At 46.0% G+C, this 17,562-nt stretch overlaps 1 protein-coding gene across 1 annotated transcript in view; it reads left to right on the top strand.

The window, feature by feature from the left end:
- ncln (nicalin) overlaps positions 1–6,424 on the top strand; it is a 59,162-nt gene extending 52,738 nt beyond the window's left edge. The window contains exon 15 of the mRNA XM_038776925.1: positions 4,449–6,424. Coding sequence (XP_038632853.1) covers positions 4,449–4,508 — 60 coding nt within the window. The 3' untranslated portion in view covers positions 4,509–6,424. The remainder of the gene's footprint in view (positions 1–4,448) is intronic.
- The last annotated feature ends 11,138 nt before the right edge of the window (positions 6,425–17,562 follow it).

The raw sequence follows: 17,562 nt of genomic DNA, 5'->3' as shown, positions 1-17,562 counted from the left end.
AAAGGGCCGCATAGTATATTAAGTAAAATAATTACTTCACCCGGTTATGATTCTGGGCGCCTCAGATAGAACATAGAAGATAGAACAGTACAGCACAGAACAGGCCCTTCGGCCCTCGATGTTGTGCCGAGCAATGATCACCCTACTCAAGTCAACGTATCCACCCTATACTAGTAAGTAACCCAACAGGCGCGCGTGCCCCCCCCCCCCCCCCCCCCCCCCAATTAACCTTAAAAAATAAAAATAAAAATTTAATTTTTTTTTAAAAATTATTATTTTTTTGTTTAATGACTTGGTGGGCCACATAAAGACCTTTGGCAGGCCGCATGCGGCCCGCGGGCCGTAGTTTGCCCACCCCTGTTCTACTGTGTATAAACCTGAGGCCATTCCAAACTCTGTTGCCTGTGCCTTCACTCGCAACAAGTCCCATTCCCCGAGCACCCCTTTGCTCACTGACCATTGTTGACTCTCTGTCAAGCAACATCTTGATTTTAAAATTCTCATCCATCCTTGCTTTCAGATCCCGAAAGGCTTGCTCCTCCCTCCCTCTCTAATCTCCTCCAACCCCTCAACCCTCCGAGATATCAGTACTCCTTTACTTCTTGCCTCCTATGCGTTCACATTATAATTGGTGCCTTTAATTGCCCAGGCCCCAAGCTTTGGACCTTGTTTTTCTCCTTTTTAAAAAAATACATTTTATTCAATTTTTCCAATTTTATACATAATGAAAAGAATAACAAGTGACAACAAAAACTCTTTCTTTCCAGCCCCCTCCCCCCCCCTCTAACAACTAACGGTGACCAACTCTTTAAAGTATAAAATAAATGGCCTCCATTTTCGGTGGAACCCCTGAACTGCACCCTTCACTATAGAATTTACAGTGCAGAAGGAGGCCATTCGGCCCATCGAGTCTGCACCGGCTCTTGGAAAGAGCACCCTACCCAAGATCAACACCTCCACCCTATCCCCATAACTCCGTAACCTCACCCAACACTATGTACTTAACTTTATTGAGATACAAAAGTTCCACAAGATGCCCCTGAGACAGTGAGTAGAGAAGGTGACCACCACCCCATCAGCACCCGCCTACCAGCAATCAGCGAGGCAAAGGCCAGAACATCGACCCCCCCGTCCCAGTCTGTAGCTCCGGCAGGTCTGACACCCCAAATATGGCCACTAGAGGGACAGGACTTCAGCTCAGTTTGTAGAATGGCCGACATGGTGCTGAAGAAGGAGACCCAAATCCCCACAAGCCCAGCTCAGACCCCAGCTCCTCCTCCCACTTGGTTTTGACCCCATTCAAGGATACCATCTCCTTTGCTATAAGCCTCCCATAAATCCCTGACGTGCTCCCCTCCATCCCTGCCAACGTCCAAGCCCTTGCCAACAATGAGGAAAGGGCATCGCCAGAAAAGACGACATAATCTGTTTTGCAAAGTCACGCACCCAACCCGCTTCTCCCTGGAATTTACCGTCAAACCTTGCCGGCTCGAACATATGGTTCTCTCACTTCGGCACTGCCCCCAGTTTAAAATGTTGTCAAAGCTGGCTCCATATCGCCAACGTGGAGGCTACCACCGGATTCCCCGAGTACTTCCCCGGAGAAAAGGGTAAGGTAGCCCTCGCCAACACCCATAGCCCTGGCCCCCTACACGAGCCCGGCTCCATCTGCACTCACACATCCTCCGAGCAGACGCAGCATGGGTTCATAAAGGGCAGGTCATGCCTAACTAATTTAGTGGAATTTTTTGGGGACATTACCAGTGCAGTAGATAACGGGGAGCCAATGGATGTGGTATATCTGGATTTCCAGAAAGCCTTTGACAAGGTGCCACACAAAAGGTTGCTGCATAAGATAAAGATGCATAGCATTAAGGATAAAGTAGTAGCATGGATAGAGGATTGGTTAATTAATAGAAAGCAAAGAGTGGGGATTAATGGGTGTTTCTCTGGTTGCCAATCAGTAGCTAGTGGTGTCCCTCAGGGATTCGTGTTGGGCCCACAATTGTTCACAATTTACATAGATGATTTGGAGTTGGGGACCAAGGGCAATGTGTCCAAGTTTGCAGATGACACTAAGATGAGTGGTAAAGCGAAAAGTGCAGAGGATACTGGAAGTCTGCAGAGGGATTTGGATAGGTTAAGTGAATGGGCTCGGGTCTGGCAGATGGAATACAATGTTGACAAATGTGAGGTTATCCATTTTGGTAGGAATAACAGAAAACGGGATTATTATTTAAACGATAAAATATTAAAGCATGCCGCTGTGCAGAGAGACTTGGGTGTGCTAGTGCATGAGTCACAGAAGGTTGGTTTACAGGTGCAACAGGTGATTAAGAAGGCAAATGTAATTTTGTCCTTCATTGCTAGAGGGATGGAGTTTAAGACTAGGGAGGTTATGTTGCAATTGTATAAGGTGTTAGTGAGGCCACACCTGGAGTATTGTGTTCAGTTTTGGCCTCCTTACTTGAGAAAGGACGTACTGGCACTGGAGGGTGTGCAGAGGAGATTCACTAGGTTAATCCCAGAGCTGAAGGGGTTGGATTATGAGGAGAGGTTGAGTAGACTGGGACTGTACTTGTTGGAATTTAGAAGGATGAGGGGGGATCTTATAGAAATATATAAAATTATGAAGGGAATAGATAGGATAGATGCGGGCAGGTTGTTTCCACTGGCGGGTGAAAGCAGAACTAGGGGACATAGCCTCAAAATAAGGGGAAGTAGATTTAGGACTGAGTTTAGGAGGAACTTCTTCACCCAAAGGGTTGTGAATCTATGGAATTCCTTGCCCAGTGAAGCAGTTGAGGCTCCTTCATTACATGTTTTTACGGTAAAGATAGATAGTTTTTTGAAGAATAGAGGAATTAAGGGTTATGGTGTTCGGGCCGGAAAGTGGAGCTGAGTCTACAAAAGATCAGCCATGATCTCATTGAATGGCGGAGCAGGCTCGAGGGGCCAGATGGCCTACTCCTGCTCCTAGTTCTTATGTTCTTATGAGTCCTCCATACCATCCCAACACTTTCTCCGGTTTTGCCACCCAACAATAGTACAGCAGACTACGTAGCCCCAACTGCCGATCTCTCTGGAGCACCATTTTCCGGACCCTGGCTACTTTTACCACCTAAATGAATGTTAAAATCAGACTCTTCACTCGCTGAAAAACAGATTTGGGTAAAACACCGGCAAGCACTGAAATAAAAACAAAACACAATTCAATTTCGCCGACTGATTTCTGCCAGCCAAGGACAAAGGGAGGCTGTCCTACGTCTGCACGTCCGCGTTAACCCTGTTTACCCGACTCGTGAAATTCAATTTTCAAAGCTGCACCTCTCCCCGGTTCTGTCAGCAAGAAAAACTCACTTTTCTCCCAATTTAAATTATATCCCCGAAAAAAAACAAATCACTTCAACAGTGCCATATCACGCATTTTGGATTCGGGGCTGTTACATATAAAAGATAATCAGCCTACAGGGATACCCCATGCTCCACCCGCCTCGACTGCCCCCCTCTACCTACCCAATGACCTCGGGGCAATGGCCAATGCAAACAAGGAGGGGGACATACGGCACCCCAGCCTCATTCCGTTGTGCAACTGAAAGTATCTCAAGCTCATTTTGTTTGTGTGAACACTAGCCTTAAGTGCCTCGTTTAGTAACCAAACCCATGCCACAAACTTGGGTCCTATCCCAAACCACTTCCAACACTGCAAGCCCATATCCCCATTCTACCCTATCGAAAGCTTTCTCCGCATCCAATGTCACAATGACCTCCTGTTCGCTCGCCTCCTTTGGGGACAACATCACATTCAATAGCCGTCTCACATTAGATGGCAAGTGTCTACCCTTCATAAACCCCATCTGGTCTCCTCCAATGGCCTGCATGAGACATCCCTCTAACCTACGCGCTAGTACCTTTACCAGGATCTTGGCATCTACATTCAATAATGTGATTGGGCGGTGTGGCCCACACTCTACCGGATCTTTATCCTTCTTTTACAAAAGCATGATGGCGCTGACATCATTGCCTCCAGAAGAGACCCCCGCACGACCGAATCCTCAAACATCTCGATCAGCAAATTCTTAATAAAGTTCCACTGGGAACCCATCCGGCCCCGGCGCTCTTTTTGTTTTCCTCCTTTAGCACCCTCCTTCAAACTTTGACCAAGTTTTTAGTCAGCTGACTTAATATCTCCTTGAGTTGCTCTGTGCCATTCTTTGTTTTTGCATGCGCCTTGGGACATTTCATTATGTTAATGGCACTATGTAAATGAGTTGTTGCAGCAGAATTTGATATTTGGTTATAATGCTCTCTGCGGGTTGCCGAACTGTACCCCAACAGGGAGCGAGCATCTTCAGGATAGGAAGGGAGATGGGGGGGAAAACTCTCATTTTTTATATATGTATATAAAATATTTTTTTATTAATGGCACTATTCTTCTTTCCTTGCAGAATTTCGGTTTCATTTACAACACAGTACGGAGGATTACCCTGAAGCCAAAACAGCATTAACGCCAGAATCTTCTGCTCTTGGTACTTTTACATGGTAGAAGGATTCTTCCAAAACAACCGCCTTATATCGGCAAGGTGGGATCCGAACTACAGCACTGAGCCAAATCTATCTGATTATGCAGAATCAGCAACTTCCTACGGGATGGAAGATGTTCCATAAATAATGGCACTATTGCTATTTCTCTTCTACAACAAAAAGAACTATTCTATTTTAACCCGAATACAATCCACATTAAGCACTACCCAAAACCTGGTCACCTGTCCTCCACTATACTGTCCATATATTAAGAATCCCCTACATAAAGAAGTCAGTCCAGGTTTGAATGCATGGATATATGTTTGTTGGTTGTAATTTGTTTAACTCTTACCTGTTAGCTGTGAGGATACTGCTAAAACGAGGTAGTGGTGAGCATAGGACAGTTTGTAATTCAGCACTAATTGTTAATTATTTTCAAAGTAGCCACATAGACAATGTCTTTAGATGTGGTTATCAAGACCTTTTGCCTTCATGGACCATATGCGTGGAAGTACATGTAAATGCTCAAATCCACACACCCTTTAACTTCACTATATCCTAAGTTGCAGACATGAACAGATCTCAATGTTTTGATTTAGGATGAGAAACAGCCTGGGCAAAATGTTTAGAGCCAGAAAATTGAAACACGATGCATCAGCGAAGGAGAATCAGCTGCTTGGGTGTGGAAGAGCTGGATTGCCAGTTCTGAGTGCCTGAATGGGGTGTTTGGCTTGCAGTTTGGACCTTCCTAACATACGGAGTGGGGGGTGAGATTGGGACTGAGGCATCCACGCTGATACAATAAGGAAGCTTTATTTTGTGTCTCGTCGTGATGTACCTAACCGAGGTGTGCCTGATGCTGAAATTGGCTCTCCAAAATGGAAAGTTTCCCAACATCCAGGCCCCTCACGTTTTTATAAATCGCAGGTTTTTGTCCTTGCTGCATTGTGAAATAACCTTTTTAATTTATTTTGACTTCCAATTGAAGACTGAAAATTAGTTAATCTAAATAATCTCTTTTAAAAATCCCAATATCTACAAATTACACCTTGTTGCAGTGTTTTGTTTTCATTCTTGCAGTACGTGTGAATCATTCGTGCAGAAGAACTTGCAACAAGTTTAATTAAGTGTCAGTGGGTAATTCAGTTGAATGGATGAATCCATTCCCAATTTTATCTGCTCTCTGTTTCAAGAGTGGAAACCCTAGCTGGTTTATATAACACCTCCCAACACCCCCATTCAAAACCCACTGGCAGAAACGGTTACAAGAAGCAAAAGCAAAAAATTGCACAAATTCTAACGAAACACAGAAGCACTCAGGCAAAGCAGCGCCTGTGGAGAGAGAAAAACCATCTAAATGTCACACCCCAGCTCCGCATAGCCCAGATATTGAAGCTGCAGCCTTCGGCTTGTGTCTTTATTTGTCAAATCATCCTGAGAACTGGTTCAGTTAAGCAACTGGGATTGGGGAGCCCAACTTCCTAGCAGTGGTCAGTATAGGTAAGGCACCAAATCTAACTTTGAACCAAAAGCCAAAACCTCAAACATATCTTCCAGCCTTTCAACCTCAAAAGAAATGGCAGCTCCTACCCAGCATTGCGATGTACAATTTCATTCCTACTCATGCACTGCAGTCAATGCAGAACCTCAAGTATTTTCTTTTGAACGTTGATGGGGCATTTCTTTTCCATTTTAATTGCTGCCTCTTGTCCTGAACTTTTATTTATGTCTGTATTGGTTATTTGTTGAAAATCATTGACATTGATGGGTTCTCCTTTTTTTTTCCTGATGGGTAATGAAATGGATTATGGGATAACAGTGGAGCTGTATCGAACACACATTCATCATGACTGTTCTGTACAGGAGGAAGGAAAAGAAATAAAATGTGGGAGAAAACTGAGCCGCCAGCATCTATTTGTATTTTTGAATATTGCTCTGGTATATTATAATTTTCATCCTTTTCAAATCCATCCTAATTCATGTAAATTCCTCCAATCCTTTAACCCTCTTACCTTCGTGAGCAGAGAGCAGCCGGACCTGCGAGGGACAGCCTGTACCGGGGAGGGAGATAAATACCCGCGAGACTCGGGGCCTTCACTTAACTTCAGGAGCAGAGAGCAGCCGGACCTGTGAGGGACAGCCTATACCCAAGAGGATGATAAATACAGTGCGCGGCTCGGGGCCTTCTCGAGGCCCAGAAACTATTCAGGCAGCATGTTGAGATTGAAGAAAGCGGTAAGCTGATTGCTTGGTGAGTAACTGACATTAGGGAAGTGCTGGAGGACAGCAAATGTGGTGCCATTATTCAAGAAGGGAAGGAGAACAAACCAGGAAATTACAGGCAAGCGAGTCTAACTTCAGTTGTAGGGACACTACTGGAAAAATTTCATTAAAAAAAAATAATAAACAAATAATTTAGAGTACCCAATTATTTTTTTTCCAATGAAGAGGCAATTTAGCGTGGCCAATCTGCCTAGCCTGCACATCTTTGGGTTGTGGGGGTGAAATCCACGCAGACACAGGGAGAATGTGCAAACTCCACACAAAACAGTGACCCAGGGCCGGGATTCAAACCTGGGTCCTCAGCGCTGTAGTCCCAGTGTTAACCACTGCACCACGTACTGTCCAGTGGAAAAATTTCTGAGGGACAGAATTAATCTTCACTTGGAGAGGCAAGGATTAATCAAGGATAGCATGGTTATGTCAAAGGGAGATCTTGTCTTACAAATTTGAATTTTTTGAGGAGGTGGCTAAAAATGTAGATGGAGGTAGTGCGTTTGTGGTAGTCTACACTGACTTTAGTCAGGCTTTTGACAAGTTCCCACATGGGGAGGCTGGTGAAGAAGGTAAGAGCCCATGGGATCCAGGGAAATTTGGCAAAGCGGATCCAAAACTGGCTTAATAGTAGGAGGCAGAGGGTGATGGTTGAAGGTTGTTTTGTGACTGGAAACTTGTGTCCAGTGGTGTTCCGCATGGATCGGTGCTGGGTCCCCTGTTGTCTTCATTAATGATCTTCACATGAATGTAGGAGGTATGATAAGTAGGTTTACAGATGACACAAAAATTGGTGGTGGGGTATGGGCAGCGCGGTAGCACTGTTGCTTCACAGCTCCATGGTCCCAGGTTCGATTCCCGGCTTGGGTCACTGTGTGTGGAGTCTGCACGTTCTCCCCGTGTGCGTGGGTTTCCACCAGGTTCTCCGGTTTACGCCCACAAGTCCCAAAAGACATGCTGTTGGGTTTGGACATTCTGAATTCACCCTCCGGAATGTGGTGATTAGGGGCTTTTCACAGTAACTTCATTGCAGTGTTAATGTAAACCTACTTGTGACGATAAAGATTATTATAGTGAGGAGCAAGGACAGATTACAGGATGATATAGACAGGCTGGTTAGATGGGTAGAAGAGCGTGTTGGAAGGTACTTCTCCACATTGTGGAGAGGTCAATAACCAGGGGGCATAGATTTGAGGTATGGGGCAGGAGGTTTAAATGGGATGTGAGGAAAAATCTTTTCACCCATAGCGTGGTGGGAATCTGGAACTCGCTGCCTGAAAGGGTGGTAGAGGTGGGAGCCCTCACAATATTTAGAAAGTATTTAGGTGAGCGCTTCAAACGCCGCAGCATCCAAGGCTACGGACCAAGTACTGGAAAATGAGATTGGAATAGTTACATACTTGATGGCTGGCATGGGCGCAATGGAACTTCAGGCAGCGAAGACCTCTTTCCATGCTGTAAATCTATACGACTCCTGAGATCTCTACTCTTCTATCTTTGGCCTCTTACACACCCCTGGTTTTAACCGCTGCACCATCAGTGGCCATGTCTTCTGCTGCCAAGGCTGGCAATTCCTCCCTAAACCTCTTGGCCAGTGGGCAGCACGGTGGCGCAGTGAGTAGCACTGTAAACTCACGGCGCCGAGGTCCCAGGTTCGATCCCGGCTCTGGGTCACTGTCCGTGTGGAGTTTCCACATTCTCCCCGTGTTTGCGTGGGTTTCGACCCCACAACCCAAAGATGTGCAGGGTAGGTGGATTGGCCACGCTAAATTGCCCCTTAATTGGAAAAATGAAAAGGGCACTCTAAATTTTTTTTTATTTTAACTCTTGGCCTCCCCATCTCTCCCTCTATCCTTTCACACTCTTGAAAACCTCCTTCTTTGATCAAGATTTTAGTCACCTGCCCTAGTTTTCCATTATGTGGCTCTAAGTCAAATTTTGTTTGTCAAGGATCTTGCGAAACACCTTGGGGACAATTGACTACATTAAATATGGAAGTTGTTGTGTACCTCTGCAACTCCACCGCCCATTTCTCAGCACACTCTTGAAGTCTCTGACCTATACAGGGATCCAGTTTCACTAGTTGCTGCTACTCGGGAACCTAAATGCCGAGTGTCGACAGGCTGTTGGACCAGGGGGTTTCATTGCTGAGGGTTGATTCTGCCCTCAACCATGCTTTGTGTCCAGAGCTTCTGTCCAGTTCACCATCAGGAACTTCCCACCCCCTTGTGTCAACAATAAACTTTGTGCTAGTCCACTCACTGCTGCGCAAATGAACCACTTCAACACAAATAAGGGTTTGCAGCTAACCTGGTCCGTATGGCATGGTGCTACATAACAATGGTCCCAGGAAGATCCAAGAATGTCTGTCAGAATCGCCACAAAATTGGATTAAAAAGATTTGATTTTTCCATAGCAACAATAATTTTACAAATAGGAACATCTGTCATATCTCACTCCCTGCCATACCACATCCTTCATTGTGGGTGGCACGTGCTGCCTCAAAGCTCCAGGAACCCAGGTTGAATTCTGGCCTTGGGCCACTGTCTGTGGCGTTTATATGTTCTCCCCATGTGTGGGTTTCCTTGCACAGTCCAAAGATGTGTAGGTTAGATGGATTGACCATGTTAAATTGCCCCTTAGTGTCCAGAGATGTGTAAGTTAGGTTATGGAATTAGTGGGATAATGAAGAGCGGCAGAGGTGGCGTGCTCATTCAAAGGGTCAGTGCAGACTCGATGGGCCAAATAGCCTCCTTCTACATTGTAGGGATTCTATGATTTAATAGTCCTACCTTTTACCCCAACTCACCTGATTTGCTTTAATTCATCTTGATTCTCATTCCTCCCCATGTACTCCACTTGAGCACCATAATGATTTTGATCCTGTGAAACTTACAAGACTGTTTATTCGAAACTCAATCACAGGAGTCACATTAACTGGAGGAATTAAGCCAATGGAAGATTGTTATATAGTTTGGGGACACAGTTGGCGGCAGCGAGGCTGTGTTTTTGTTTCATTGCCTACCTGGAGTTTCCCCTGAAGATGAACCACTGCTTTCCTTGTGGTAATGATTCTCCCGCAATGGTGTTGGAGCGGGAGATTCCAGGATTCTGACCCAATGATGGTTTAGTGCTGGTGATGCATGCACAAGTGGAGATGGCCTGTGACCTGGAGGCGACGCAGTTCCCATGATCTGATTGCTCATGTTCTTTATCAGTGGCAGAGGTGGTGTGGTCTGCGGACTGCTATGGAATCGTAGAAATGTACACAGGAGACCATTCAGCCTGTCTGTTTCATCCCAGCTCTGTGCATCTTGTCCCAATCGCCATACAGACCCCCACCCCGCTTTTCCCCAGAGCCCTGCATTATTTTTCCCTTTTTAGTACTTAACAATTCCCTTTTGAAAGCCGTGATTGATTCTGCCTCCACCACTTCCTGGGTAGCGCATTCCTGATCTCCGTGACCTTGCAGTATTAAGATTAAAAAGTGTGCAAAGATGTTAAGTTTAACTTTGAAGGGAAAGGACCTAAAACACATCAGGTTCAGCAGCTTGATCCCTTTTTAGTTCTTAACCCTACCTTTCAGAGAACCTATTTAATTGCCTCAAACTCATACTGTTTGCTTCAACTGCCCCCCCCCCCTCCTCCCCGTAACTTATTTCATAACACCATTAATACTCAGGAGAACTGCTGGCCTCTTGCTCATTTTAACTTCCAAAAGCAGATTTTCCTATTGGACTTTCGAGAAGCGCTTGTAGTATTTGTTCCAAATGTGTGATTCCCTCTGAACCTGATGCACACACCCCTCAATGTGAAGTGACTAATAAAAAACAATACAAAAGCGGTTTAACTTTTGTCTCTTGCGCTGAGGTCGCAGGTTCGATCCCCGGCTCTGGGTCACTGTCTGTGTGGAGTTTGCACATTCACAACCCACGTGTCTGCGTGGGTTTCGCCCCCACAACCCAAAGACGTGCAGGGTAGGTGGATTGGCCACGCTAAATTGCCCCTTAATTGGAAAAAATGAATTGGCTACTCTAAATTTATTTTTAAAAACTTTGGTCCCTTGGAGCCTGAACTCTTCACCACGTGATTGGATGAACGTTTGCTTAATCATTCATATATTATTAACACTATCACCTCCAAGTGGTAAAAACAAAATAAATATTTACGTTTTGATTGGGCGCAGAGGGAGTGGCCAGCAACAGTCAATGTTGTGAGTAATGAGCACTCCCCTCGCTTCACTTGCCCTTGTCATACTGGTAGGAAAAAAAAACCATGCGGATGGAAATCCGCAGAATGTGGCAACCCTGTGCATAGGCAACGGTCAACAAAACGTCTTGCGGGCCTCACTCAGAATCCTTGTGGGCCACATGTGACCCCCCCCCCCCCAGCCGCAGGTTGCCCACGACCGCATTAGTGCCTAGAATGTGAAGCTGTATTTTTTGACCAGTTTGTCTTTCCGCTTTAGTTTATCCAGAAACTTTTCTGGAAGGTACTGTCGTAGCGAGAACAGTTGCTAAACCATGTAGTAGGAGGCCAGAAGATGTATATTTTTTTATAAACAGCCAGGTTAGTTAAATACTTCACACTGGCTATCGTGCGTTTAATGGGCTCTGTTTTGCATTATGTGGGAGGCAGGGAGTGGATTGTCTCAGTCATCACACCAGGACCTCGCTTCAGTAGGAGGGGGCTGGCTTACTCCGGTGTCAGATATCTAATTATGTGTTTGCTTATTTAGAAACCTCCAAAACATCAGACAAGGTTCGTGAGAGGGAGGCAGCTCTTTTCAAATGTTAGAAGGGTATTGAACATCGATATGGCACCGGCAGGGAGGAAGGAAACAGAGGTGGTTATGGCATTGGATGCTGAGAAGGCGTTTGACCGGGTAGGATGAGGGTACTTGATGGCAGTTCTGGAGCGGTTTGGGATTGGACCAAGATTTGTGAACTGGGTAAAGCTACTATATAAGGAGCCGAGGGCGAGTGTCCGCACAAACAACATCAGCTTGAGATGCTTTTCTGTCCACCGTGGGACTAGGCAGGGATGTCCTATGTCCCCCCCTGCTGTTTGCACTTGCGATTGAGCCGTTGGCCATCGCATTAGGAAGTTTGGGGGTATGGAAAGGAATAGTGAGGGGGGGGATAGAGCATAGGGTGTCCTTATATGCCGATGACTTGCTGTTATACGTGTCGGAACCGAGTGTGTCGATAGGGGAAATATTGGAGCTGCTTCGAGTGTTTGGGTCTTTCTCTGGGTACAAACTAAATCTAGACAAGAGTGAGTATTTTGTGGTATCTCGGGTGGGAGCAGGGGTTGGGGGGCTGCCATTCCGTTGGGCAGGGACTCACTTTAGGTACCTGGGGGTGCAGGTTGCCCGGGAGTTGAGGAGGGGCTCCGCAGGTACAACATTTCTAGTTTGGTGGGGAGAGTGAAAGCTGATTTGGCAAGATGGAATGGTCACCCTCTGTCACTGGCGGGTTGGGTACAGGTACAGGCGGTTAAAATGAACGTGTTGCTGTGATTTCTGTTTATTTTTCAATGCCTGCTAATTTTCCTGCCAAAGGCTTTTTTCAGAGAGATTGAGGGAAGGATTACTTCGTTCATATGGGATGGGAAGGTGGCCAGAGTTAGAAAGGTGCTGCTACAGAGGGGAAGGCAGGTAGGGGTTTGGGTCTTCCAAACCTGATTAATTACTACTGGGCAGCGAATGTGGAGAAGGTGCGGAGCTGTGTCAGAGGGGTTGATTCCCAGTGGGTCAGAATGGAGGAGAGTTTGTGCAGGGGGTCGGGATTGAAAGCACTATCGACAGTGCCGCAACCGATAGCCCCGGGGAAATACTCAGGGAGTCCGGTAATAATAACTTCATTGAGAATTTGGAGGTAGTTTTGCCAACGCTTCGGGCTGGGGGCAGGGTAAGGGAAATGCCGATTCGGGGGAACCTCACATTTGAGCCAGGGAAGTGGGTCGGAAATGGGAGGAGAAGGAGATTAAGACACTAAAAGATTTGTTTCTTAGGGGTCGGTTTGCAGGATTGAAGGAGCTGGAAGCGAAGTATGGGCGAGAGCAGGGGGAAATGTTGAGATACATGCAGGTTCGAGATTTTGCCAGAAAGGAGATACAGAGCTTCCTGGTGGAGCCAGCCTCCACATTGCTGGATGAGGTGCTGATGACAGGGGGACTGGAGAAGGGGGCAGTGTCAGAGGTTTACGGAGCTATTTTGGAAGAGGAGAAGGCACCACTGGAAGGGATCAAAGCAAAGTGGGAGGAAGAGTTGGGAGAGCATATGGAAGAGGGGTTGTGGTGTGAGGTACTCCGGAGAGTGAATGCCTCCACCTCGTGCGCGAGGTTAGGGCTGATACAGCTGAAGGTGGTATACAGAGCACACCTCACGAGGGCGAGGATGAGCCGATTATTTGAAGGAGTAGAAGATGTATGTGAGGGGGCGGGTGCTAATATGTTTTTGTCCTGTCCAAAGCTAGAGGATTACTGGAAGGAGATTTTTAGGGTAATTTCTAAAGTGGTGCACGTGAAACTGGACCCGGGCCCCCGGGAGGCCATATTCAGGGTGTCGGACCAGCCAGGGTTGGAAACTGGTGCGGAGGCAGATGTTGTAGCCTTTGCCTCGTTGATTGCCCGATGGCAGATCCTGATAGGTTGGAGAGCAACCTCTCCACCCTGTGCCCAGGTGTGGTGGGGGGATCTGTTGGAATTCTTGACTCTTGAGAAGGTTAAGTTTGAACTGAGGGGAAGGATGGAGGGGTTCTACAATTCATGGGCATTATTCATTATACACTTTCAAGAACAGGATAACATCGAACATTAGTTGGGGCATGTGGGTGGGAGGGTTGGGGGGAGGGGGGGCTGTGTGTGTTAATGGGAACTATGGATAATCCCTAATTCCTTTTTGTCATTTGTTTGTGTGAACATGCGGGCTAATGTTTGGGGTTTGGTGGGCGGATGGGATCGTTGTTATTGATATGGGGATTGACATATTTGTTACTGATTATTGGTTATTGTTGGTGGGTGTAAATTTGGGAGAAAATGTGAAAAAGGAGATTTAAAAATATTTTGAAAACAAAACAGAAAGCTACAAAACACTGATCACTAAAATACAGTATAATGCCAGTGAGTCACAGGGATCTGCCCACAAATTTGTGTTAAGTGGAGATTCATGACAGTCAAGGAGGCCCCATTCCCACATGAATGCTTCTCTTATATAACCCAATATGCCTTCAAACAGTCCATGTCAAAAGCAACAGATTAAATGCTAAAAGGAAATACAGTAAAGCCTTAAAGATAAGGCCCGATCTTAAAAAATGGTAGCTTTGAATTGGAAAAAATGTCGGGAGTTAGTTCTGGAAAATCTCCGTAATCCTTTTCTGCTCGGACGATCGTTATCAGAGTCTTCAGGGTCATCAAGCTCCTCGATGAAGAGTACAATTGCATCATCTGTCATTCCGGCGTGTAGTATACGGCATTGTTCCACCCCTGCATGAGTCTCTATGGCTTTTTCTGCTGGGCCATAAGGCATATGAGCAGAAGTAGGCCATTCGGCCCATCGCGTCAGCTCTGCCATTCAATGAGACCATGGCTTCTGATGTGATAATCCTCAACTCCCATTTCCTGCCTTCTCCCCATAACCCTTGATTCCTTTACTGATTAAAAAATTGTCTATCTCAGCTTGAACATACTCAAAGACCCAATCTCCGGAGCCCTCTGCAGTAAAGAATTCCACAGATTCACTTCCCTCGGAGAGGAAATTCCTCCTGCTCTCTGTCTTATATGGGTGACCGCTAACTCTGAGATCACGCCCTCTGGCCCTCGACTCTCCCAATAGAGGAAACAACCTCTCGGCATCGACCCTGTCAAGCCCTCTGAGAACCCAATATATCTCAATATGGTTGTCTCCCATTCTTCTAAACACTCAAAAGTACAGGCCCAACCTACTCTACCTCTCCTCATAAGGAAATCCCTCCATACCCGACATTAACCTAGTGAACCTCCTGTGGACTGCCTCCAATGCCAGTGTAACTTCCTTAGATAAGGTGACCAAAGCAGTGTTTCACAATAGGGATAACGTGGCATCATCTTCAGTTAGCCAAACTGTTGCAAAACGACTTTACAAATCCTCAGTTGTATCTTGAGATCTTCCCCACTCCAGTCAGCTTCCATTTTCTTCCCCAGTTCCCTTTATGTTTTCTGATCCCTGAGCTGTGCCTGGCACCTACTCCAATTCTCCTACTGAAGAATACCTGCTTTTATTTGATTAACCTTCTGAAGTCAGCAATTAGATGATTTTGTTTCATAAGAACATAAGAACTAGGAGCAGGAGTAGGCCATCTGGCCCCTCGAGCCTGCTCCGCCATTCAATTAGATCATGGCTGATCTTTTGTGGACTCAGCTCCACTTTCCGGCCCGAACACCATAACCCTTAATCCCTTTATTCTTCAAAAAACTATCTATCTTTACCTTAAAAACATGTAATGAAGAAGCCTCAACTGCTTCACTGGGCAAGGAATTCCATAGATTCACAACCCTTTGGGTGAAGAAGTTCCTCCTAAACTCAGTCCTAAATCTACTTCCCCTTATTTTGAGGCTATGCCCCCGAGTTCTGCTGTCACCCGCCAGTGGAAACAACCTGCCCGCATCTATCCTATCTATTCCCTTCATAATTTTAAATGTTTCTATAAGATCCCCCCTCATCCTTCTAAATTCCAACGAGTACAGTCCCAGTCTACTCAACCTCTCCTCATAATCCAACCCCTTCAGCTCTGGGATTAACCTAGTGAATCTCCTCTGCACACCCTCCAGTGCCAGTACGTCCTTTCTCAAGTAAGGAGACCAAAACTGAACACAATACTCCAGGTGTGGCCGCACTAACACCTTATACAATTGCAACATAACCTCCCTAGTCTTAAACTCCATCCCTCTAGCAATGAAGGACAAAATTCCATTTGCCTTCTTAATCACCTGTTGCACTTGTAAACCAACCTTCTGTGACTCATGCACTAGCACACCCAAGTCTCTCTGAACAGCGGCATGCTTTAATATTTTATCGTTTAAATAATAATCCCGTTTGCTGTTATTCCTACCAAAATGGATAACCTCACATTTGTCAACATTGTATTCCATCTGCCAGACCCGAGCCCATTCACTTAACCTATCCAAATCCCTCTGCAGACTTCCAGTATCCTCTGCACTTTTCGCTTTACCACTCATCTTAGTGTCATCTGCAAACTTGGACACATTGCCCTTGGTCCCCAACTCCAAATCATCTATGTAAATTGTGAACAATTGTGGGCCCAACACGGATCCCTGAGGGACACCACTAGCTACTGATTGCCAACCAGAGAAACACCCATTTATCCCAACTCTTTGCTTTCTATTAATTAACCAATCCTCTATCCATGCTACTACTTTACCCTTAATGCCATGCATCTTTATCTTATGCAGCAACCTTTTGTGTGGCACCTTGTCAAAGGCTTTCTGGAAATCCAGATATACCACATCCATCGGCTCCCCGTTATCTACTGCACTGGTAATGTCCTCAAAAAATTCCACTAAATTAGTTAGGCATGACCTGCCTTTAACGAACCCATGCTGCGTCTGCCCAATGGGACAATTTCTATCCAGATGCCTCGCAATTTCTTCCTTGATGATAGATTCCAGCATCTTCCCTATTACCGAAGTTAAACTCACTGGCCTATAATTTCCTGCTTTCTGCCTACCTCCTTTTTTAAACAGTGGCGTCACGTTTGCTAATTTCCAATCCACCGGGACCACCCCAGAGTCTAGTGAATTTCGGTAAATTATCACTAGTGCATCTGCAATTTCCCTAGCCATCTCTTTTAGCACTCTGGGATGCATTCCATCAGGGCCAGGAGACTTGTCTACCTTTAGCCCCATTAGCTTGCCCATCACTCCCTCCTTAGTGATAACAATCCTCTCAAGGTCCTCACCTGTCATAGCCTCATTTCTATCAGTCGCTGGCATGTTATTTGTGTCTTCCACTGTGAAGACCGACCCAAAAAACCTGTTCAGTTCCTCAGCCATTTCCTCATTTCCCATTATTAAAACTCCCTTCTCATCCTCTAAAGGACCAATATTTACCTTAGCCACTCTTTTTTGTCTTATATATTTGTAACCCAGATCCTTCGTGTTGTGAGACAGCAGTGCTAACCACTGTGCCACCGTGCCACTGATAAAGGTCTCGGTTAGGATTCTTCAATCTGAATGGTTTAGGTGACTTTCACAAACAATTTCAAGGACATCCGGTGGCGGCCGTGGAGGAGGAGGTCGCACATTTGATAGCTCTCGTCTGTGACGGACTTTTGGATCTTTTTCCCCTGGTTTTTTCTGGATTTTATGGGATAAATTGGTAAAGAGTGAGACAGTGAGGAGAAATCCCCCTCCGGTGTATGAAAAATTGGACCAGAAGTGACCGTGTGAGAAGCCAAAGTCCTATAAGGAAGACGGGAGCAGAGCTGGTAACGCGGGAAAGCATGGCAGAGGGCACGGGCCACGGGGAGACGGCACAGTGGTCGACGGAGCAGCTGGTGAAGGTTTTCGAAGATTGCTTCGCCAAGCTGAAGAAGGACACGCTGGACCCGATTAAGGCTTCAATTGATCAAGTTGTGCAGAATCAAGAGACCCACGGGAAAGCGATCCAGGAAGTGGAGAAAAAGGTGTCCGAGCACGAGGCATACATAACCGTGCTGGAGACCAAGGTGGAGATGATGAACAACCGGCAGAAAAGAATGCAGG

This window comes from Scyliorhinus canicula, chromosome 18 (assembly GCF_902713615.1).
Source record: "Scyliorhinus canicula chromosome 18, sScyCan1.1, whole genome shotgun sequence".
NCBI classification, from domain to species: domain Eukaryota; kingdom Metazoa; phylum Chordata; class Chondrichthyes; order Carcharhiniformes; family Scyliorhinidae; genus Scyliorhinus; species Scyliorhinus canicula.
Note: the sequence above shows the minus strand (reverse complement) of the source record. Positions and strands in the feature narration are given on the sequence as shown.